Here is a 20,326-nt window from a genome sequence, read left to right as displayed (position 1 = left end):
GTTACTAGAAGGGACAAAAGGTCCGAGGCAGCGCTGACGTCGACGGTGGTTGCGATTTGGTTTTCCGTGTACTGCAAATCAAAAGCGTTTATTAGGTATGATTGTATTTCATGGAAATGGCTCACCACTTCAAGCTTCAGTTCAAGACTTATACAATCCAGTTAAAGTCCAGACAGCATGTAAGGGAGTCCAAGAGCAAATTAACATGATGAGCAGAAATAAACTGAAAATCTTGGATAGACGTAATAATAATTACGGTTAATTTTTGTCTACTTGATTTTACAGGACAGCTTTAGTCCTTGCTGGCTTCACCATCTGGGATGTGGTGAACAGTGAAGCGATGAGGAGCGTTAATTACCGAGTCCCTAAATCCAGAAAGACCGTTGGACGTGATAGTCACCACAAAAACATCGAAATTCGTGGCTAGTCACTATCGGTCCTTTTACTGATGAAGGGAAGAGATCAAGAAGGAAGAGACACGCAGGAACGACGCGGCCGCGTTCGGGCCGCGGGCCGACTGACTACGTTACATAATCAGACCTTCTCTTTCACTGTTCACGTCGTGAAAATTGTCGATACAAAGGTGAAGTTCAAACTTTGCTGGTTCTGTGCTTCGCGTTCATATTATTACTTATCTGGTGCCTTTTATCTGACAAGAGTACAGCCGAAAGCAAGCAAGCACCTATGTTTACATAAATCACCCTTCCCATGGATTACACCCCATCTAAACTAGCGACCAGCCAAGTTTCATTCGAACAATGGGCCGCGGCCGCTTTGGTGGAAACTATACCTTACGAAGACGCGTCTTCTGAAAGTAAGACAACATTCAATGTTTTTAAGCAGTTGGAACTCCCCAAATTTCTGAAAGTGCGTTCTTCACATATTGACCCCTTTCTTCAGCCTGTTAAGGTTTCCATTCCTAGGAGCACCTCGTATTGGCCAGAGATGACAATAATGACGAAGAGCTATGATTAGGGACTTTGCTCGGAACCTCTTGAATACATTTGAAGGAAAATTTACGTCGGACACCGATGACTATTCCCTCAAACATGAGTGGAGAAAGCTTGCGACAGGACATGAAAAGCTTCTTTTTGCTCTTACGGCTCCACATCCTTCTATGAACGAGGCCACGACCCGACATGGAGTAGATTCCCTGCTACACCAGGTTGTGAGGGTGGTGAGCGAGAAGCAGAAATCGGAAGGCGAGAAAGGCAGCGTGGGGTAGGTTGTACGATGATTGATATCAACATGCGCTTATCATCCTCTCTTTAGGTATCAGCATGAGGTACCAATGGCGATGAGCAAGACGTACACGAAGGTGCCATTCTCTGCTGGCCACGAGTTGACATGCGATGGCCAGGCCACCTACCGACTACATGTGATAAATCGATTAGCTATCAAGAAATTTGCAGCTCATAACAATCTCTTAACCGAGGTTACGAGCGCCGCGCGGCTTTCGCTGAATTGTGATGACCTGTGCATGCTAGTCATCGAGTATCAGAAGAGCGACCCGACTGCTGCTGTCCAACAGCTCCTAATGGATTTCGCAGCAATTCTGAGACACCGAAAATTACTCGGCTTCGGGTTGGAATATCTCATGGGGATTGTAGGCAGCCACAAGGCGTCTAATGTCTATGAATTAACCTTTTACCTTGGGACACTGGTAAGTCTCGATAGTCTCTCCTTTCTGAGTCGAATTTAAGTGGCTTGTACAGACTGATGAAGGATATGTGCGCCATTGGGATATAGACACTTTGAACATCGCCAACCCGGCTGGACTGCTTCAGTCTTATGTGTGGATGATCAATGGGCTATCTACATTCACCGCATATGCCAAAACCTGGGACTTTGATAGCACCGCACCTCGCGACTTACCGGAACTTTTGTGGAGAGCTGATCGTTCTGGTGGATCAAAGGGCTCGGCAGAGCATTCACGCAAACGCAAACGCAGTGACAGCCAGGGACGTCGATCATCCGGCAGCGGTCATGAGACTGGTGGTGGTGGCGGCGCTGACAACGACATGAGAATGGAGGAGATGGATATGTCAGGCGCTGAAGTAGAGTCTGAAGAGGACAGGAGTGAAGAGTTGATGGACAATAGTTACGGACAGAGAATGGTGACGATGGTGGACGAAAATGGAATCTCATACAAGGTCCCGTACTACACCCCATCAGAGCTGGCTCGGTGTGCGGATGAAGAATACGATGAGGCCGTTTTCGAAGCTCGAGAGCGGATGTGTGCGCAGCAAGATGAAATATCATCAATTGATAAGACACGGCGTTACTTGGACTCTCTCAGGACGGATGGTAGTGCGCGGTTCTTGTCAGATTCTGCCTAGGCTGTACGATTTGTTATCGTCTGATAATGCCTGCACACTAAAGGTCAGTACCCCCACTCCCCGTCCAGGATTTTTCCAACCTACCCTTGCTTACGCTGCCCACGCAGGGCAGCCTTAGGCCCACCCCATCTTCAGGACTCGATGGCCCACCGCTTCATCTTATAATGCCAGACACCACTGGGGGCCGGCCCATCCGAAAGTTACAGACATGCGGCACTTACAAAGGACATCCAATAAGCAGACTGAGATGTTCGTTGTGTTTCTGCTCCACTACAACGACCTCAGCTTCAATAGCAAATCATACGTATTGTCTATTGACAAACAAGAGGTCGTATTAAACGATCGGGGTGAACGAAATCTGGATCACTACGTCGAGTTTGGTATATTATGTAAATGGCTGCGTCCCGCGTCCGACGGTTATCTTTACAGATACGTGATGAATAGCACAGATCTAATTTCTGCTGCCATCGTTGTGTGCTGATGTGATTCTAGAAACGCTTGCTTGATAATATTATATCAACAGTCTAGCGGTCCCGGCCAACGTCCACTACTCGCAGCTTCCGAAACTCGATTATGCACCAACCCTCATGGTCTTTGGCTCACTCATTTCCCGGTGTCTATACACCCCGTTACCAAGCAGACCATCTTGTTTCATAGCGGGTTGACGATGATATACCCAGCTTACTCCGGCCGCAACGGCTGAAAAGAACATCGTGAACCACGGTATGATAACCAACGGTTTCACTGTACGACACTCAATCAAATTGTGACGTGATGGGGGGGAAGACACTCACGGTAGCCAATGTGTTTGTAAGTCGTTTCTTCTCCCAGAATGACGAGAAGCTCATCAATAATCACAGTTGATATTTCAAGATCACCTAGCATCACGGTGATACCAGCTTTTCGTGTGGCGAAAAATACGGTGAGGGGTATTAAACCCCCCAAAAGTACAGCAGTACAGAAAGCCCATGAGAGGGGTTCGAGGAATTTGAGCTTGGAAGAGCTGGGAGCGAAAGTATGAAGCATGGGGACCAGCGCATAAACAACAGAGACAACAACGGATAAGAGAGCGCCGAGAACAACGACTATTGCGGAGCCGGCAAGATCTGTTGGTGTATATTAGGGAAAAGACCATGGCTGAGATGGAAAGACGCAGTTCACCTTTGACGTCGATATTTACCGACGTGCAGGGGATAAACAAGACCTGCCTACACGCCTCGTTGGGCAAATTCTCATTGATACGGTCCTGTTCGTCTTTGGCTTTGTTCAAACAGTTTAAGGCTGTCAAGTAGAAGTCAAATATCGAGACAAGATAATACAGGAAAATGACCATACCGACACCTCCAGTCGCGACACCTGTGGCAAAGACGAGCGCGAGAACCATGGAACGTAGTCCCTTCAAAGCTTTCGAAGACGGGATGGGAATCGTGGAAGGCACCCGAGTCATGGTTAGGTCGTGGTCAGAAATTAGAGACAGCGGTGAATGCGCGATGCGGTATCAACCAGCCAGCATATTTATTGCCTGAGCGAACCCGAGCAATCGACCCGTATTCCACCATCATCAGCGTGGGCCGCAGAACTGAGAACTTAAATAGTAAGAGGTGAGTTCGTGGCGTTGCGTGACGTAACCGGCGCAGACTTGTATGTACATCAAAGAGGCCGCCTTCGGTCGTTCCGCCTTCCTTGTCGCAATACAAAACTCTGAGTGGAATGTGTTACAGGTTGAAAATCTGGAGCGGTTGCTCTGCGGATGAGTTATATACTATTGTATAGCTCTCGGTGCCGGATAGCGGGTGAAGAGCCTCGGCCTTCGAATTTGGCCCCTAGGTTTACTAGGGTTTACTACCTCTCTCCGCTAACGGATTGCCCACAGATCTAGAGTGCTTAACAATTTAACAAACAGTGAACCTGGGTACATCGGTCTAAGCATTCTGACTCATATCATAAACTCGGATAATCCTGGATCAAAAGCATTTGATCAATATTCAATATTCAATACCCAAGCGCTCTTGCTTCCTTCATCTTTCTCAGGTACGTATACGCCCACGACTTGAAGAATGAACATTAATTAATATTCCTTCAACCACGAGAAGATCTTTGTGCTCTTCAGTCACGGTGAAGCTGATAATGTTTCAAGTCAGAAGGGTTGATGATTCGAAGAAAGAACTTCGCGGACCACGGGTAAGCCACCAATCACCCACCTGAAGCGATCCGGACCTCGTGGAATCAGTCCTCGATTTATTTAATGTTTTTCTTCTTCTCAATTGGCTTGAGAGCTTCCCACGAAGAAACCTGCCGCCAAATCAAGATGCAGGGTGATGGTACCATTTCATATCAGTTTCAGTCTCAGATCAGCCACGCGGGTCAGGCTACACATTTCTGCTTATTACACCTGTCCTCCCTTCTTGCTAATCCCCCTTCTTTCTTTCTTTCTTTCTTTTCTTTCACCATGTTGAGGGGGAGAGGAAACGGTATTGGTACCGGTAAGCGTTCTCCAGCTTTTATACCTTGCTTACTCACGATTTTCAAGGTCGTGGTCATTGTAAGCACCCCTGTTCGTGGTCATTACTGTCAGCATTAATGTTCCTATGAAGTGGGTTTCTGGAACCGCTTTCTTACAACTGGCGACCAAAGACCTCGCAGGTGCCCAAAATGTCGCCAGGGTGAGTTGGTATACCTCCGTGCAAGCAGACATTCACATGTAACGACAGCTACGGTGTCTGAAGCCTTCTCGGAAACCTTTTTCAACTCCCTTTGCATCTGTTCCCGACGAGTATGGCGCTGCCATGACATGCACTGTGCGTGGCTAAGAGGATGCTTGTGTTGTCGGTGAGCTGATCTGTACATTGATACGGTTTCATCATATCCTTATTCGATTGTTCAGCTCCCAGCCTCCAATTGCCCCCGCCCGTACATCGACCGTGAAGGAGGTGAATCCCATGCACCTCGTAGCAGAGTCATGGCACCGTCCCCCTTCTATCATCGATAAACAGCCACTTACGTTGCCTGCCATTCATCTAATTGACTAACTCTTTTCGATCTCTCTCTTTCATCCATGCATAAATTTCTTGAGGTTCTATTTATCAGTTCCCTCGGGATATCAACTTGTTGTACCAGTGTATTTACCCTAGATGTATTCACTACTGCTAGATATCGAGTTTCAAACCTTGTATCGTAATTGGGCATTGTCAATGTCTGTCCATCCTACAGAAATATCGTTATACTCTGTCAGTTTTCGACATCCCATTTGTCTGATCGGTAAAAGTGAGGGAACGTGTATCGGCTTCTGCGTCAGCATATGTGTTCTGTACCAACGTTTGCAGCTTCTTGCTGTACGATCTCGTTCTTCCTCTGCTGCCCGTGGCAACGGCAGTGATCGGTGACGGGACAGGGACAAGGTACCGCTCGTTTACGCCCACGCGAACGCAATTATCGGCTGCGTTCCAGAACGTCATAACGACGTCTGACCTTATAATATCCGTCTTTTAATATTTCGATCGGCAGGGGGCACTAGTAAAATGCAAGGGTCGTATATATCTTGACATTGACGCCGCGGACACGGCTGGACACGGGGACAATAAACGCATCTAAGAATCTAAAGATGAGTCAGTCGAACCAAATCGAATGATATTTGTGTATCGCCGCCTCTCACAAGTTCAATAGCAGGGTCCATATCGCCGCCGCCATCACCAAGATCTTTCAACTCAGTGCTCTCCTAGTCTGATAAAGGTTCCGTACATTCCGTAAGGTCGCGTTCGTCATACCCAAAGAAACTCATCTTTTGGTGAATTATAGCGTACCCTTGTACCCTAAATAACACGCAGACAAAAAGGAGAAGTCACCTTACCAATTATCCTGCTTCTCGAGCCTCACAAATGGGACATAATCATGCATTGCGTCTTCGTCGCGAAGGCAAGATCTTGGGATGAAACAGCCCTGCCGTTGAGATGATGTGAGCCATACATTGAAAATACACGATAGTCCTTACCCTGCATCACGCTGTTTTGTGTCTCCGAACTTGAAAATGACATGGACCCATCAAGTTTCAACCGGCCAGTCCATGAACGTTTTAGGTGATCTACAGAACGTATTTAACATTCCAAATACCACTGTCTGATCGAACGTTCTGTTTGCTAATGTGCGGCTTAAGAGACTCTGGTGCTGTGCACCGGTGAGCATTATCAATTCAGAGGTCGAATCCCATATCAGCGAAACGCACCAGCAGAACCTCTACAGGGTTGACATTCAATGGAAGAGGGCCAACCTACGTAGAGTTTGTTCTGAGGTCCGCCTGCAAGCCAGTAAATGTTGACTTGACAAGATGAAAGGCCGTAGTCAACGACTCGTAGACGTATGTACGACACCGAGGACGTCGGCTAGCAAAAAGATGAAAAGTGCCGGTCTCGTGCGGACAAAGGGGACTGCGTATAATTTACGTGAATACCTCCCGCAGATACGCCAAGCCAACGGGGTAACGACTGGCATACGATGAAGGCTGTTATTCTCAGGGCGAAAAACCTCCGGGTCCATTGTAATGGTTCCATCGGTACCGCCGTTGACAGAACCTACAACCTAGAGTTGCAACAGAGAAGACTCCTTTGGAAACGACGGTCAACTCGGCTAGATAGCAATCACGAAAGTCAAGTGACTGCACAACAAATATACCTGTACAACTTCAAGCCGTGTTCGATGAACATGGTTCTTCCAGAGCATAAAGCCTCGTCTGACAGAAAAGTCTACTTAACACCGAGTTTCAGTCATCAGAGTATCACGCAAGAACGCACCAGCTCAGTAATACACACTTCTTTCAGGTTGCCAAACAATAGTGAGAATGGCCATCGTCCCTGCAGCACCAAAGCAAATGCCATGTCGATAAGAGTCGCAAAGACACATAAGCAGATGTATGAAAACCAAAAATCAGACTATGAAACAAACATGGTATGAGATACAGCGAATGGAATTATTGTAGATGTCCTGGTGCTGTCAGCACATGCTTCTCCAATTCCTGTTCACGATATGTTCAGTGTCCACATTAGTCACGCGAAAAAAAGAAAGGCCTTACCTCCTTACTTTCTAGTAGCGCATCGCATGGACCTTCTCCGCCCACTGGTCGCCAATGACATGGGTATACCAACTCCGGGATATCCATCTCCAGCCGGATATGTAACTCGTGAAGCTCCTCATCTTTCTTGGCGATCTCACCATTCAATTCTCCAATATGCGTAGTGAGATCCTCAATTTCCTCCTTCAGCTTTTCATTGCGATACTCCAACTCAGGGGCCTCTGCCGCCCGCCGCCGGATATCATCGTTCATCCGACTATCTTTAGCAACAGCAAAGTCCGCCATCTGCCTCCACGATTTGACATCCTCTTCCAGAAACCTGATGCGTTCAGTAAATGTCGCACGAACAAGGGCGACGCCCTCTGTTGCTTGTTTTTCAGTAATCTGCGCCCGTTTCTCCAACTCGGCGTTCTCGTTTCGCACTGTTGTGACGTATCCTGACGCGTTCATGTACTGTTCCCTGACGAAATCTCGGTCTTTCTCTGCTGCAAGCTTGGCCTTGTTTGCATCCTCGAGCGAAACAGTGAGCAGTCGGATGGTCGACTGATCACGTTCGTGCTGTTCATCAGTTACCTGGACCATCGTTTGCTTCTGAAGAAGTTCATTCTTCTCGCGTTCAGCCACCAGCAGACGGTCCAAGTTGACAATTTCTTCTGATTTGGCATTGAGGACTTTCAGAGCCTTGGCTAGCTGAGACCGTAAATCGCCTAGTTCAGATTCGTCCTACAAGTGACGGTAAAAACAACTTGAACAGAAGAAGCATGGAAATACATACCTCAGGTGACAACAGAGAAGTCCGTGGTTCCAGCACAGGAGGAGGCGATGTCGGCGGAACTGGAATATTCTCGGTTGGTTTCGATACAGGCACCACTACATCTTCACCGTTGGGTTCTGAGCTTGTTGGGACGTGAGGGGGCCCATCATCGACGTAGGACTCCGCAGGGTACATTAAATCCTGGCAAACCAGTGAGAACCGGAAAGGAATAAGCTGATACGATAGAGCTCACTGCTACTTCGTCTATTTGCATCGGGACATCGACAGCCTGAGGAACGATCGGGGGCTCATCGACAGGCTTGTGACCAGCCTGAGCGCGTTGCAATTCCGCTAGGATGTCTTGCGATGATTCTTCCTCCTCCCGTCGGAGCAGTGCCTTAGCATCTTCATCATTAGGCCTCGCACCATCGCCATCCGCCTCATCGTCCGCGTCAGTGCGTGTATTCTCGTTTGAATTCGGGTACTCAATGGCTTGCACCTTCTCTGGCTCTGGAGATCGTACCCTGCTCTTAGCCTTAGCCCTCTCCTTCTCCTTCTCTTTATATTGTCTCTGGATATCCAGTAGTGAGAGCTTCTTTATAGTGGGGCCCCTCATCTTCGTTCGAGCCTCTTCGGCCAACTGTGCTCCTCGATCATGTAATTGTCCATCACGAGCGTCTTCGCTGACACTAGCCCTCATGACAATTTCGTCCCCTGAAGGTCTCACAGGGGAACTAAACTGTTCGATCGAGCCCGGTATTTCGCCATCCTCACCAATCGGTTGAGGATATAGATAAGGGGTAAACGTGGACGGGGAAAGCTGAGGGATTGGTCCCTTCGGTTTCTCGTTAAGATTGGCCTTGGACGGAGACTTTCCTTTCATACTTTTGACGAGTGACGTAGTCCTTTGAAGCGGTTGATTGCTTTCTTGGGACGCAATCTGCTGAGACTGGGATTGAGTATTATTCGAAGACTCGGTGTCTGTTGCTGGAACGACACCCTTGCGGTAAGAGTCATTGCTAGGACTCGGCTGAGAATGCTGATCGTGTAATGGTGATGTTGGAGGGGGCATGTCGTCTCGTCTAGGGCTTGGTGGAGCAGCAATAGCGGCAGCGGCAGCTGCTATGGCGGCCTCTTCCCTCTCTTTGTCTATCAAGGCAAGTTCATCTTCCCATTCTTTCAGACGGAGACTTGTGGATGGTGAAAGATTTCGATAGATCGGATCCGGTCGTTTTGTAGAAAACGTGACGGGAGGACTAGAAGGTGGCTCTGCATGGGGAGCATCAACATATATCCCTTCTTCAGCGGGAGGGGACTGAGAAGGAGCCCGTGACATGGACTTCAAAGATGATTTCCGGCTACCGTTAAGAGCAGTTAAGCGCCCGCGACTTGTAGCATGCTTGTTACTCCCAGCCGATGCTCTGTCGCTGACCTTCGAAGGTCCGGCACGTCCGTCCGCCTTATCTTCCAAATTTGATGGTGATTTCCTCCCGCCGCTGGATACTGCAGATGCGGCACGACTTCTGCCCGACTCGTTTCCATTCCCAGTAAGTTCCTTGGAAATACTCTTGCTTTTGTGAGAAGGGCCCATACTTCCACGTGCTGAATCACTATTCCGTCCACTGCCATTGCGACGTGGAGGTTCGTTCAGCTTCCGCTTCTTGGGTAAGCTACGAACAAGGGTGGCAACGTCCGGGAGGTCTTCAGAGTCTGAGGAGACGCGCTTGCGCTTTTGTGGAGTGTGAGAAGATCTCTGGATCAAGTGGGTGTCGCTCTCTTCGGATTCGGATTCAGATTCGGGTAGAGGTTGAGATTTCTTGGTCAGTGTCTGGCGAGGCTTGGAAGGCCCTGCCGTTGGAGGAGAGTCATAATCCGTTTCGTTCTTGGGCGCACTTTGGCGCGATTTATGTGGCACTGTCGTTGAAGAGGACGCATTGGACGCTTTCGAAAGAGTGTCGCTCTTCGAAACGCGAGATATAGTAGATCCACCGCGAAAAGATTTTGAAGCTAGGCAGAAATTAGATAGTGAAAGTCAATAAATATCGATACTGACAATTTCTTCTCATCTTCTTCGACAACTTCTTCCTCTTCCATTCCGCTACAAGGTCCGGCGTACAATCGTGTTTGTGCACCCAAGAAGGCGCCCATGGTTTTTTGGTTTCCGGATCAATACCGGCCCATTTCACCTTGTATCGTTTGCCTTTCTCCTGTAGAATCTCCAAGACCGTCCACAAGGTATCTTCATCATCGCTTTTCGGTACGAATTGTGTTTCTGGTTCTGAAACTTCAAATTGAGAAGTTTCCGAGGCCATATAGTCCCAAGACTATTGTAAATATCAGAAATCGATGTGATTGAGCATACAATAGAAAATTTGCCGCAGTGAAGTTTCTTCGTTCGCGTCAATGACTCTGAGGATAAGGGACCAGGGCTAACCGGTGTAAACGTAGTGTGACAGAAGGTGCACGTGGTCGCGGTCACGTCGGTCCGAGGGCCCTGGCCTGGCAAGCCGCTTTATTAAATACTCGCAGAACTCGTATCTGTCGAGGCTCTAGCTTCAATTGGAACAAGTGCACCGCACTCCGTGATTCTACTACAAGTTACAACAATATATAGTACATTTTCGCTTTTTAAAGATATTGTAAGAGGCCCCGCGAGACGGATTAGTATTAGATAAAGTCCATAGACATACTAGGCTGATGTGTTAGAGGAAATTCAAAATACAGCATAACACGAAGGTTTAAATACTGACGACATAATCATAATGAGCTTAACTTTGTTACAAAGCGTCTTGAGTCACAAGGACGACTGGACACTCCACAAAATAATCCGGGCATCCGCCAGTCCAGTTGTGTGTCATTGCTGTTTTTGCAGACGCTACAAGAACATTCAGTCAATTTGTCTTCCTTAGTTCTCCAAAAAAAAAAACTACTCACCAGCATTTCTTGTCCACAGATTCCCGGTTATACTCGTCACTGCCATCCCACATGCTTTAGCCACCTCTGGACTCCCATTGGCGCCCACCCTCTTCAAAATAGTGATTCCACCCGCGCTGATAATCTCTTTCCTTATCGCAGCTCCCCCAACGTCACCCAAAAAACTAACAGCAAGTGCCATCTCCACATGTATTTGAGGTTTCGGCTCATCCGCAACAGTCCTTAGGGCAGCCAAAAGCGAATCCACCACTCCAGCGTCCACAAGGGCCTTCCTCGTCCCTGAACCCCATTCGGCACAACTAAACCTCTGCACCGCAAATGCGAACGATCCCAGAGGCTCGACTTCATCTGAAGGAAGGACACTCGGCAACCTTGCAAGCCCCTTCGCAATGCCAGCGTCTAAGAGTATTTTAGAAATGTCAGCGCTATTGGGCCGCATCATGCACCCAACTGCGCGCGCAGCCCATAACAGTATCGAAGGCTCTGTCGATGATGCAAGGTGCTCCGATAGCCATCCCACACAACCGGCTTTGGCCAATGTTTTGCCAAGTTTGATGGATCGTGCTATACGTGCTATGGCATACAATGCCGCAGATACATCATCCGGCGACGCACTGGGGTCCGAAGATGCACGCCTCAAGTACTCCACAAGTTCGGGAATGACGCCAAGGTCGTTGAGCTGGTCCGCTTGAGCATCGGTATGAATGAGTATACCAAGACACCAAGCTGTCATTCGGGCGGTCAGCAGAGACGACCGAATACCCCGTTCGATAAGTATGCGGACTAAATTTCGCTTGATTAGCCCATTGGAGATTTCGGGGGTGCGGCACATGCGATGCAGACACCATATAGCGAGGGTGACGACATCTTGCGAGAGCGATGAGATGACTAGCTCTATCAAGGTATTGACGGTGTTGGTGCGGAAAATCGTATTAGCACTGATTGAGTCGTGACTATAAAGGAAAGCATCTATGAGGAAAGGCGAACGAAGAAGGGATCATACATTAGACATACGCGACGAGACCAAGACAAGCCAAGACTATCTCCAAGCCTTCTCCATTCGCTGCTCGTATTTTGAGAAGATGGATCAAAGTCGGGACGATATTTGCAGTAACCAATCTCTCCGCGCCTTTATCGGACTGAGCAAGGAAATGCACTTTAACGAGACACGAATCGATCATATCACGGCTCCGTGTGGACAGCACCTCTGATTGCAGTGCGCCAACCAATAGAACAGCGTTGACGGGTTCTACACACACGTTAGCAATGTTACCGATACAGGTTAGGCGCAAACCTTACGTGTGATGCTGGAACCAGAAACGTTGTCGCTACGGATGGACTGCCTGTCCCATGACATAGAGGCATTTTGGCTAGGTGCATAAGCACGCCGATTAGGCTGCCATGACACTGTAGAGTCACTCCTTCCCAGACCCGTGGGGGGCGCAGATGACGGAGCATATGTAATTCGCCTGCCGAAGTGCGGGTCCTCTTCAGGGAACACTGGCAGATTTGGAGTGTAAGCTTTTCCAAACGAAGAATAGTTTGTATCCCAAGTTGACATCGGTTCTGTGACATCTGGAAAATGAGAATAATTATAAGCCTTCGAACGAATGACATACCAAAATTGGAGGGAGCATTGGGACGATTTTCTCGATAAGACAAGGAGGGGAAAGACGCATGCTGTCCTAAAGGCTGAGGTGAAACGGACCCATTAGATCGTGGACTTGCGCTTCGTACACCGCCATCCCTCCCACCAAAAGGCGGAGGAGGTGACATGTTGAATCGAGCGGGAGCCGACTCTGGCAAAACCGGAGAACCCGAAGGCGCTGCCATGGATGTAGACGCTTCATACGCCGGTGGACCTGAATCCAGTGACCTTATGGACTGTGCCGGACTTCTGATACTCCCAGTCGACATATTGTTGAATCTTGACGAAAGGGCCCCTACATCTGCTGAACTGGTGGGATTTAGAACATTAAGTACTTGTTGCTTCTTGCCTTTGCCTGGAACGTTGACGGGTGCACTCTGCCACAGTTGGATAATGATGTCGAAACTTGGCCGAAGGCGGGATTCCTTGTGCCAGGACTCTTCGATGATCCCCCATATGTGGTCAGTCAACCCGGCTCTCGCCTCAATGGTTGGATCTGGACGATCGGGTCGACTGTTCTCATATACGACGAGTCGGTATATGTGCTTCTCGGGAAGTACACCCCATGGAAGTGTCGAAGTGAAGAGCTGCAAAGGTCATCAGAAAACGTCGTCGCGAAGGGGTTACTGGTGCATATACCTCATATGCGCTCATAGCAAATGCGTAAACATCGGATGGAAACGACGTTGTCTATGATAGCAGATGAGATTGGAAGGCACATCGCTAGAGGGTGCTCACCCCTTTCCAGGCCTCAGGACTATAGTACCTATGCGCTTCTTTATCCCGACTTGTCTGGAAATCCACCATACTCCAATCAGATACACATGCATCTCCGGAATCATTGATGAGAATGTTAGATGGCTTCAGGCCCCCGTGCACAACGTTACACTGATGAAAGGATGTTAGAAATGCTCCCGAGGATTGTGATATGACGTACTGAATGAAGATATTGCATTCCCAAAGCAGTTTGAAAGACCTGGACGCCGTGAGGTGTATAGACATCCATGAGTAGAGCTATACGCACAATTTTACGTCGATCGACATTTGGGTTTTGATTCAAGTAATGGCGGCTGTTCCCCTGAAAATAGCATGGCATGACGATGTATAGTGGATCTTGGTCGTCGGGAGACATGCCAAACACTTGAGAGATATTCGGATGATTCATTTTCTGCCATTGCTGCACGCGATTAAGCAAATTCTACAGAGGAACATACGGTAAGTTTCTTCCTATCAAATGAAAACATGAGACGCACATCGGGTGACACCTCGGCACTCAGCACCTTTACCGCAACGCTACCACCGTTCAAAGTTCCTCTGAAAACGCTACTAGTTCTCCCACCACCTAGACGCAATTCCTTGTCGTAAGTTATATCTTCGTGAATCATCGTAGCAGAGCAGAGAGTCGGAGAAAGCAACCACGGGTCGTATCAACGAATAATTTAAGGCCGTTCGGACTCCAAAGAAACACCAAATAGGTCTCCACAGATATGAGATTGAGAGTGCCTTTTCAGGTTCCCATAGCCTAACTTCGGTCAGTTTGCGGGCCCACGGTCAAGGCGCCTGTCTCCTATTAAAGGTAGCGATCAGTACACTGGTTCGTTCGGTTGGGTTTGTATCGTACCTTGATGCCGTACACTGATAGAGCAGTGCTAAATGGCGACTTCCGACGAGACCCCTGGAACACGACTCACAGAGGTTGGGCGGTAGGTGCTTACTCACAGCCTTCTTCCTTACTTTTGGCTCGGATGTAAAGGTCGCCTCGGAAGTCTGGCGAGAGGTAATTACGAATGATGCAGCGCTCGGGAAGACAGGCGTAAGTTAAAGTTACAGTGATGGGAGAAAGAAAGAGGCAACTTGAGTATCAGATGCATTGTTTGCGTATGGCAATTGCCGCACCGGCGCTCCCGGGCCGAGTCGCTAAAAATCGAACCAGCGGTTCCGCAGGTCCTTTCTCACCCTCGCTTTGACAGGCATTTGATCTCTGACCCTCAATATATCAACATAGCCAAAAACTTCGCAATTTTTGGGCCTAACGTATCTTAACTTCCCGGGGAATCCTTGGCAAGAGGGGCTAGTATCTCTTCAATCTCTTCCTTGGTCACACCCAGTAACGCATTCTACCAGGCGAGAGACTCGGAAACCTCAGACAAATGTTGGCCATGTCTAGACCTGTCGTCTTGAACGGGCGGCAACTTCACCAAGACGAGCTGAAACTTGGCTGACCCGCAGCCTTCCATCGAAAATAGTGCTTGGTTCTTGTATGTAACTGACCTTGAATACAGGCTAGCTTCCCGATATTCCTTACTACGAAACGGGAACCACCAGATATGCACTCCTTCAAAGTGACACATGCATATGCTGTGCTATTGAAGGCTACTTACTTCGCGTTTCACGGATGCTCTCTAAAAATACTACCCGCTTTCCAATGTATGGGTAAATCATAGCGGATGATCGATCATCTGGCACCGGTACCGCAGAATCGGCTCGATGGTCTCATGGAATCTCCGCCGCGGATGGTAAACTCTAAACACTTGTGTGGTTAGGACTTATCCAGCTGAATAGACTTGGCTCACCTTGGCTATGTTTGCGGCTCAGGCCTATTGATCGTTTGGGTGTCCTGGTCATGAATGACATTTCGAGTCGCCTTCTCCTCAACCACAATGTCCATCTACTCACCAGGTACAATTGCTTCCGAACTACCTGATCCGTGCTTTGTTGGGTCGAATGAAGACACTGACACTAGTCACCGACCATTTTTCAATGCGCCTCCATCGCATTCAGTAGCGAAACCACACCAGAAAGTACCTGGTAGCTCAGTCTATCTTACAATTAGCAGCATCGTTGGGTTTAAGCAGAGGTTCAGCCTCTTACTCTGTAAGCCTCGTTAACTTCTACTGCTCTCTTTTGGTCCTGATAGTCATCAGTCATCATTTTCGGGGGCGCCCTCGCGGGGTTCTGTCTGTACAGCGCACGAACCATGAATTTTACGTTGATGGAGAAATACGCACCACCCGGTAATTAATAATATATTAAAGCTCTATCCACTGGCCCTGATTCGCTTCTTAGGTCAATGGTTCTGGTACAACCAAAAAATATTCAAAGCTCCTTATGCAATACACATATATACCGCCGTTAGTGAGTGATCACTGTATTTCATCAACATCAGTCTGATTGGGTGAAGTTGGCGGAATATTCTCTCTGTTTCAATTCCTTCCAGCAATTCGACGTGTAGGTTCTGCTCGAAATCTGAGCACCGCTCATGCTGATCTCTACATAAAGCGTGCTGTGCTTGTGCACCGTCTAAATGGTACGTCTGGCCCTGCGGAATTAACTATAAATACCTTAACTCTTCGATATTCAGGCTACTTTGTGCTCATACTCTTGATCCCATCTAACGTCGCTGGTGCCATCATAGGATACAGGGCATTTGGCGGGGAGATAAACTCTCAGTCAATGTATTACACTCTCGGCATACTCTCCGCCAGCTGCCTTATCATAGGATTATGCAATGTCAAGAGAAACACTAGGGAACACCGCAAGTGGATGATCCGTATGTATACTTCCCCCATACGTACCTGCCAAAATAATTCAAAATCAAACAGGTGGTGTGGTGATCTTTAGCACAGATATCCTCACGCATCTGATCACCCTAGCCGCCCGGCAAATAATAACTGACATTGGCGATTACTACTCTGTGTGTATGAATACATTTAAAACTTCCTAGCTCACAAGCGCCTGTTAGGTATTCCGATGTGACGAGCTCCGCTCCATCCTCACCAACACCACCTCAGTCCAGCTGCTCTTCCCCACATGTGCCGGCGACGGCGTTGACCTCTCTAGCACATACATTCCCGTATATGCTGATGCCCGTGGCGATACCCTCTACTCTATTGCGGCCACACGTGTTGTCCAGGGTATGGCTCTCTGGTACGCCTTATTCATCTGTGTCTTTGGATGTGAGGCATACGTGAGTCCTTCCTAAAATGTACTAATCCATTCAACTCACGCACGGGCCTAGCTCCAAATGACGGAAGAAGCGAACTATCAACGGCGCGGTTTCGTCCTCGAACCAAAGTCCGATTCGTCTCTGAGGTTGAACCACTTTTAAAGTTCACAGTAATCCACCGTAGTGAACGGACATCCTTGTAGTAACACGGAGTATCTATCAACATGCGTAATGATAACGTCGTTTCACTACCCAGGCTCCAGCTGTCATCATCAAGGAGTAAAGTGTGAGATTAGTTCGTAGCGAGGACAGGAGATATAATTATTCGGTATCGCGAGTGAGAGATATACGAAAATTTGAGTAGTACATGTACTGATACAATAGTGATATTGAAGGCTACACATCGTTAATAGAAAGGAAGACACAGTCTTGTAGTAAAGTTACAAAGCCATCGAGAATCCGACTATCGCCGGCCAGAGGACAAAGAAGAGCCTAGCATCGAAGCGGCGTGAATGGGCAGCAGAGTACGGATGAGAGTCACCAGAGCCTGTCGTATCTAAAGGATTTGCGTACACAGTGGATCCTGGACAGGCTGCACCGGTTGAGGAACATGAAGGACTACCACCAGTCTCAGACTGCGTAGCTGTGGCTTGGAGAGCGAGTTTGGTGGCTGCGGCGGTTTTCGCGAACGCGTCGGAAGAGGGAGAGAGAAGATCAGGTATGCCTGCAATTGTGAAATGGGAAGTGTAGACGATATTTTCCCGGTCGGACTCGGATATCCAACGCATAGTACTATCAGAATGTTTTAGCATTTTTCAGCGAAAGGAAAGACGATATAGAACTGAGAGAAAGACACCCACTAATCACTACCCTCATATTTTAGCTGCGGCGAGAGGTAAAGGTTATACGTTTGTAACTGAGTATGGACGTTTCTGGCGAGAGTTTCTATGTATGTCTATCATTTCAACGACAAGGGTTCTCTCGTCAGTAAAGGCGATATCGCGAAGAAGACAGACAAACGTACGTGGTTCCCAGCAAAGAGCTCTACCTTGAATCTTCGAATCTCCTTCGCCTTGGGTGTTGAGCGCCAATTGAGCACGGCGGGTTGGCCGACGTTGTATACGGTCGCTGCGATTGGCTGGGTTGGGTATATAGACGCGTTCGCCGTTGGTAAGGAGGAGACAAGAATGAAGAGAACGAGCCAAGTGAGAATGGCTTGAGCGACGACCGGCGTTAGAAGTAGAACGGACATCGTGGTTAATGTTAAGTTGGATTTCCAAGTGCATCGAGGCTAAATTGGTCGGTCCGCGGTCACGGTCCATACGCGTGATTTCCTGTAATGCCCGGTCCGTCAATTCCGGAAATACTTCATCTTCCTCCCACGATTAGTCGTGGTAGGGGAAATTCATGAGCAATATTCGGAGTATCCTGAAAACTCACTTCCAGCTATTTCAAGTACGTGTATTTGACGTTCACTCTCACAAATACCTGATGAACCATAGTACTAAACATAAATAGTTAAAAGTTAAAGGTAATCACTATCCACCCAATCAGCATAGTCACTACCCAAAACATCCGATATCGTGTAGCCGCTGGTTGAAGTAAGCGTTGTTGCAAACGACGCACGAGTGCCAGAAGCCCCGGATCCTGGAAAGAAAACCTTAAGACATCTTCGAGGCCACGGTGTACTAGCACCAACATACCAATACTTTCGTATTCAGCAAAGGTAACATGATCAGTATTGGGTGAGCTGCTTGACCACTGTTCCCAACCAGCACTGTTGATCAGATTTCCGAGCGAGCAGGATGTGTAAACGACCCTGTTGGTTTGTGTTCAGCAACACGGAATAGGTAGAACATTGAGTGACATACCGAGCATAGTCTTCCCATGGGCGTCCAAGGTACACCTTACCTTGGAGAGATGTTGTCGCAGAACTGCTAGTGGTGATAGTTGCTTTGTTGATGACAACTGAAATTAACGGTGAGATTGAGAAGCAATGCAGGTGCATGCTAAATGACTTACACAGACTTACTCCGGACGATGATGAGCGTCCGTTAGCAGTGATCGCTCCAGCGCCTATGGAAGCAATCATGTTCTTGTGGAAGTACGCCCGTGCGTATTGACCGAAAATATAATCGACGGCTCCCTCAATGTAACAGGAACCGTAGAATTGGTTACCAATTTCGGCGAGCACTGTGTCTTGATAACTGTTTACAATTAGTCAGATGCCTGTCTTGTGATGAAGTAAAAGGATAGTTTACCTGTAGAAGCCCATGCCGTAATAGCCTTGGTTCGTTCCATATGCACTTAAAGCCAGCGCCTGACCGTTAGTGCTCGCTTGTCCGAACTGAAGGACATATGATCAAAAAATATTCTCATGCACCAGTCACAGGCGCACCGTGTTTTTCACATTGACGTTGTATAGCGCAAAGTCGTCTTTGTGTACACGTAGGGTCCCGGTCAAATCATCGGTGCCTGCAGTGCCAAGAGAGCTCGAATGAGTGATCGTAACGGTATTGCCGGTGTAGCTGCTGGTATCCGAAGTTTGGCCCATGATCTAGACACCGAAAATCAACACTGCCGGACGATTATCCCTCTGTGAAAGTACACGTACAGTCGTCTGGCCATCCCGATCAATGTAGACCTGTTCAGAGTAGGTGCCTAAATAAGGTATGTCAGTCTTGACTCTCGACATCAATATCTGAGGGGGAAGTTCGACTTGTCTGCATAAATGAAAATAACCTGCTCGGTCCCATCGTCAGGAAGTGAGTCCACTGCCGCTTGCACCGTGCTGTACTCTCCGGACTTGGTTCCACTGCCTCTCACGACAACAGCACCGCTTGGCGCAGAAGTGCGGCTATATCGCTTCACAGCAGGAGTCGCATCCACAACGCTGGTAAGGAAAAGAACAAAAAGAGAAAAGAGAGTTAGGGCACGGAGGGGGAAGAAAGCCATGTCTGTGGTCTGTAATACCATTCCCGTTATCCTTAAATACGTATTCTGTCCTGGATCATGAATTTGCTTGAATGACCAGGTGCGGCAACGGGCAAAGTATTTGCAGTGTTAGAAGATTCCGTCCGAGGTTCAACCGGAGAGAACAGATGTTCATAATGTTCGAAAATATGTTGCGTAACCAAGGTACGAGTGCTGGGCCAAGCTGGATACGGCCCGAACGCAAATCTATTTTTGGCTTGTTCCAAATGACCGTTTAGAGACACCAAAATTCAGCCAAATGGGCATCGTACCTGATGGAAGCGACTGCAATATTCCGGGTTTTTACAGACCTTTTTCCATCTAATTTTGAGTTCGTCACTGAAAATCTTCGGCGCCTCCTCTTGTTGAGTTCACGTGTTACCACGTGTCACGGCCCGGTTTTTTTTAAATTTTTTTTTTATATCTATATTTCGAAACCGCAACCCGTAATCTATGTACAGAGACGCGGCGGCGCTTGCTCATAGCCAGCCCCAGTAGCTACTGTAGGTACACAAGGGGATTTTCAGACCTTTAATGGTATAGATTTCTCGTGTCTTTATGTGTTGAGTCCTTGGTATCCAGGGGGGTTGACGCCACCATAACTCAGGCTATGGGGCACGGTCACGGCCCGGTGTGGTGTACGTTTTTCAGTCGTTCCAGTTGAACGTCA

The 20,326-nt window shown here is 48.1% G+C and overlaps 8 protein-coding genes across 8 annotated transcripts; 2 read left to right on the top strand and 6 right to left on the bottom strand.

The window, feature by feature from the left end:
* Window positions 1-822: 822 nt before the first annotated feature.
* EV420DRAFT_712376 (uncharacterized protein) lies at window positions 823-2,752 on the top strand. The gene is made up of 5 exons (XM_060483181.1): window positions 823-867; window positions 924-1,221; window positions 1,273-1,663; window positions 1,716-2,382; window positions 2,447-2,752. The coding sequence occupies exons 2-4, from the start codon at window positions 968-970 to the stop codon at window positions 2,337-2,339; spliced, it is 1,269 nt and encodes a 422-aa protein (XP_060327669.1). The 5' UTR covers window positions 823-867; window positions 924-967; the 3' UTR covers window positions 2,340-2,382; window positions 2,447-2,752.
* Window positions 2,753-2,865: 113 nt separating this feature from the next.
* Window positions 2,866-3,935, bottom strand: EV420DRAFT_712388 (uncharacterized protein). Its single transcript, XM_060483182.1, has 4 exons — window positions 3,675-3,935; window positions 3,501-3,620; window positions 3,134-3,445; window positions 2,866-3,083 (listed from the first exon to the last, which is right to left on the bottom strand). The coding sequence occupies exons 1-4, from the start codon at window positions 3,784-3,786 to the stop codon at window positions 2,911-2,913; spliced, it is 717 nt and encodes a 238-aa protein (XP_060327668.1). The 5' UTR covers window positions 3,787-3,935; the 3' UTR covers window positions 2,866-2,910.
* Window positions 3,936-7,527: 3,592 nt separating this feature from the next.
* EV420DRAFT_1252061 (uncharacterized protein) lies at window positions 7,528-7,956 on the bottom strand (the record flags this gene model as incomplete). The annotated part of the gene is made up of 1 exon (XM_060466733.1): window positions 7,528-7,956. A coding segment is annotated over one exon (429 nt), but the record flags the coding sequence as incomplete, so codon positions are not given.
* Window positions 7,957-10,239: 2,283 nt separating this feature from the next.
* On the bottom strand, window positions 10,240-10,389 carry EV420DRAFT_1225235 (uncharacterized protein; the record flags this gene model as incomplete). Its single annotated transcript, XM_060466503.1, has 1 exon — window positions 10,240-10,389. A coding segment is annotated over one exon (150 nt), but the record flags the coding sequence as incomplete, so codon positions are not given.
* Window positions 10,390-10,646: 257 nt separating this feature from the next.
* Window positions 10,647-14,584, bottom strand: EV420DRAFT_1560346 (uncharacterized protein). Its single transcript, XM_060473814.1, has 12 exons — window positions 14,359-14,584; window positions 13,991-14,304; window positions 13,762-13,935; window positions 13,675-13,713; window positions 13,476-13,625; window positions 13,377-13,427; window positions 13,087-13,324; window positions 12,709-13,038; window positions 12,389-12,655; window positions 12,104-12,338; window positions 11,090-12,042; window positions 10,647-11,030 (listed from the first exon to the last, which is right to left on the bottom strand). The coding sequence occupies exons 2-12, from the start codon at window positions 14,120-14,122 to the stop codon at window positions 10,933-10,935; spliced, it is 2,667 nt and encodes an 888-aa protein (XP_060327665.1). The 5' UTR covers window positions 14,123-14,304; window positions 14,359-14,584; the 3' UTR covers window positions 10,647-10,932.
* Window positions 14,585-15,226: 642 nt separating this feature from the next.
* On the top strand, window positions 15,227-16,568 carry EV420DRAFT_712239 (uncharacterized protein). The gene is made up of 7 exons (XM_060483180.1): window positions 15,227-15,611; window positions 15,662-15,751; window positions 15,804-15,872; window positions 15,919-15,965; window positions 16,017-16,044; window positions 16,099-16,287; window positions 16,340-16,568. The coding sequence occupies exons 1-7, from the start codon at window positions 15,365-15,367 to the stop codon at window positions 16,459-16,461; spliced, it is 792 nt and encodes a 263-aa protein (XP_060327664.1). The 5' UTR covers window positions 15,227-15,364; the 3' UTR covers window positions 16,462-16,568.
* A 555-nt stretch (window positions 16,569-17,123) lies between these two features.
* On the bottom strand, window positions 17,124-17,935 carry EV420DRAFT_1766373 (uncharacterized protein; the record flags this gene model as incomplete). Its single annotated transcript, XM_060480875.1, has 3 exons — window positions 17,124-17,475; window positions 17,544-17,638; window positions 17,708-17,935. The coding sequence occupies 3 exons, from the start codon at window positions 17,933-17,935 to the stop codon at window positions 17,124-17,126; spliced, it is 675 nt and encodes a 224-aa protein (XP_060327663.1).
* A 189-nt stretch (window positions 17,936-18,124) lies between these two features.
* Window positions 18,125-19,784, bottom strand: EV420DRAFT_1560339 (pectin lyase fold/virulence factor). The gene is made up of 9 exons (XM_060473813.1): window positions 19,749-19,784; window positions 19,403-19,677; window positions 19,298-19,370; window positions 19,082-19,240; window positions 18,945-19,030; window positions 18,706-18,890; window positions 18,555-18,651; window positions 18,387-18,502; window positions 18,125-18,330 (listed from the first exon to the last, which is right to left on the bottom strand). Exons 2-9 carry the CDS (start codon window positions 19,636-19,638, stop codon window positions 18,209-18,211), a joined length of 1,074 nt encoding a protein of 357 aa, XP_060327662.1. The 5' UTR covers window positions 19,639-19,677; window positions 19,749-19,784; the 3' UTR covers window positions 18,125-18,208.
* Between the last annotated feature and the right edge of the window lie 542 nt (window positions 19,785-20,326).

This window comes from Desarmillaria tabescens, assembly GCF_030435595.1.
Source record: "Desarmillaria tabescens strain CCBAS 213 chromosome Unknown EV420scaffold_33, whole genome shotgun sequence".
In the NCBI taxonomy this organism is placed as follows: Eukaryota; Fungi; Basidiomycota; class Agaricomycetes; order Agaricales; family Physalacriaceae; genus Desarmillaria; species Desarmillaria tabescens.
This window is presented reverse-complemented; position numbering and strand designations above follow the sequence as displayed.

What these genes read in the sequence shown, in the direction of transcription:
- EV420DRAFT_712376 (XM_060483181.1), top strand. Translation starts at nt 968, where the DNA reads ATGATTAGGGACTTTGCTCGGAACCTCTTGAATACATTTGAAGGAAAA. An exon ending in GGCGAGAAAGGCAGCGTGGG is followed by an intron (nt 1,222 to 1,272) that starts GTAGGTTGTACG and finishes TCCTCTCTTTAG; the next exon opens with GTATCAGCATGAGGTACCAA. An exon ending in CCTTTTACCTTGGGACACTG is followed by an intron (nt 1,664 to 1,715) that starts GTAAGTCTCGAT and finishes TGGCTTGTACAG; the next exon opens with ACTGATGAAGGATATGTGCG.
- EV420DRAFT_712388 (XM_060483182.1), bottom strand. Translation starts at nt 3,786, where the DNA reads ATGACTCGGGTGCCTTCCACGATTCCCATCCCGTCTTCGAAAGCTTTG. An exon ending in GGTAAATATCGACGTCAAAG is followed by an intron (nt 3,446 to 3,500) that starts GTGAACTGCGTC and finishes ATACACCAACAG; the next exon opens with ATCTTGCCGGCTCCGCAATA. An exon ending in TTACAAACACATTGGCTACC is followed by an intron (nt 3,084 to 3,133) that starts GTGAGTGTCTTC and finishes AGTGTCGTACAG; the next exon opens with TGAAACCGTTGGTTATCATA.
- EV420DRAFT_1560346 (XM_060473814.1), bottom strand. Translation starts at nt 14,122, where the DNA reads ATGATTCACGAAGATATAACTTACGACAAGGAATTGCGTCTAGGTGGT. An exon ending in GTCCTGAGGCCTGGAAAGGG is followed by an intron (nt 13,428 to 13,475) that starts GTGAGCACCCTC and finishes CTGCTATCATAG; the next exon opens with ACAACGTCGTTTCCATCCGA. An exon ending in GCTTGTCTTGGTCTCGTCGC is followed by an intron (nt 12,043 to 12,103) that starts GTATGTCTAATG and finishes TTTCCTTTATAG; the next exon opens with TCACGACTCAATCAGTGCTA.
- EV420DRAFT_712239 (XM_060483180.1), top strand. Translation starts at nt 15,365, where the DNA reads ATGACATTTCGAGTCGCCTTCTCCTCAACCACAATGTCCATCTACTCA. An exon ending in GGAGAAATACGCACCACCCG is followed by an intron (nt 15,752 to 15,803) that starts GTAATTAATAAT and finishes TTCGCTTCTTAG; the next exon opens with GTCAATGGTTCTGGTACAAC. An exon ending in GCTTGTGCACCGTCTAAATG is followed by an intron (nt 16,045 to 16,098) that starts GTACGTCTGGCC and finishes TTCGATATTCAG; the next exon opens with GCTACTTTGTGCTCATACTC.
- EV420DRAFT_1560339 (XM_060473813.1), bottom strand. Translation starts at nt 19,638, where the DNA reads ATGGCTTTCTTCCCCCTCCGTGCCCTAACTCTCTTTTCTCTTTTTGTT. An exon ending in ATTTTCATTTATGCAGACAA is followed by an intron (nt 19,371 to 19,402) that starts GTCGAACTTCCC and finishes ATTGATGTCGAG; the next exon opens with AGTCAAGACTGACATACCTT. An exon ending in TACGGCATGGGCTTCTACAG is followed by an intron (nt 18,891 to 18,944) that starts GTAAACTATCCT and finishes AATTGTAAACAG; the next exon opens with TTATCAAGACACAGTGCTCG.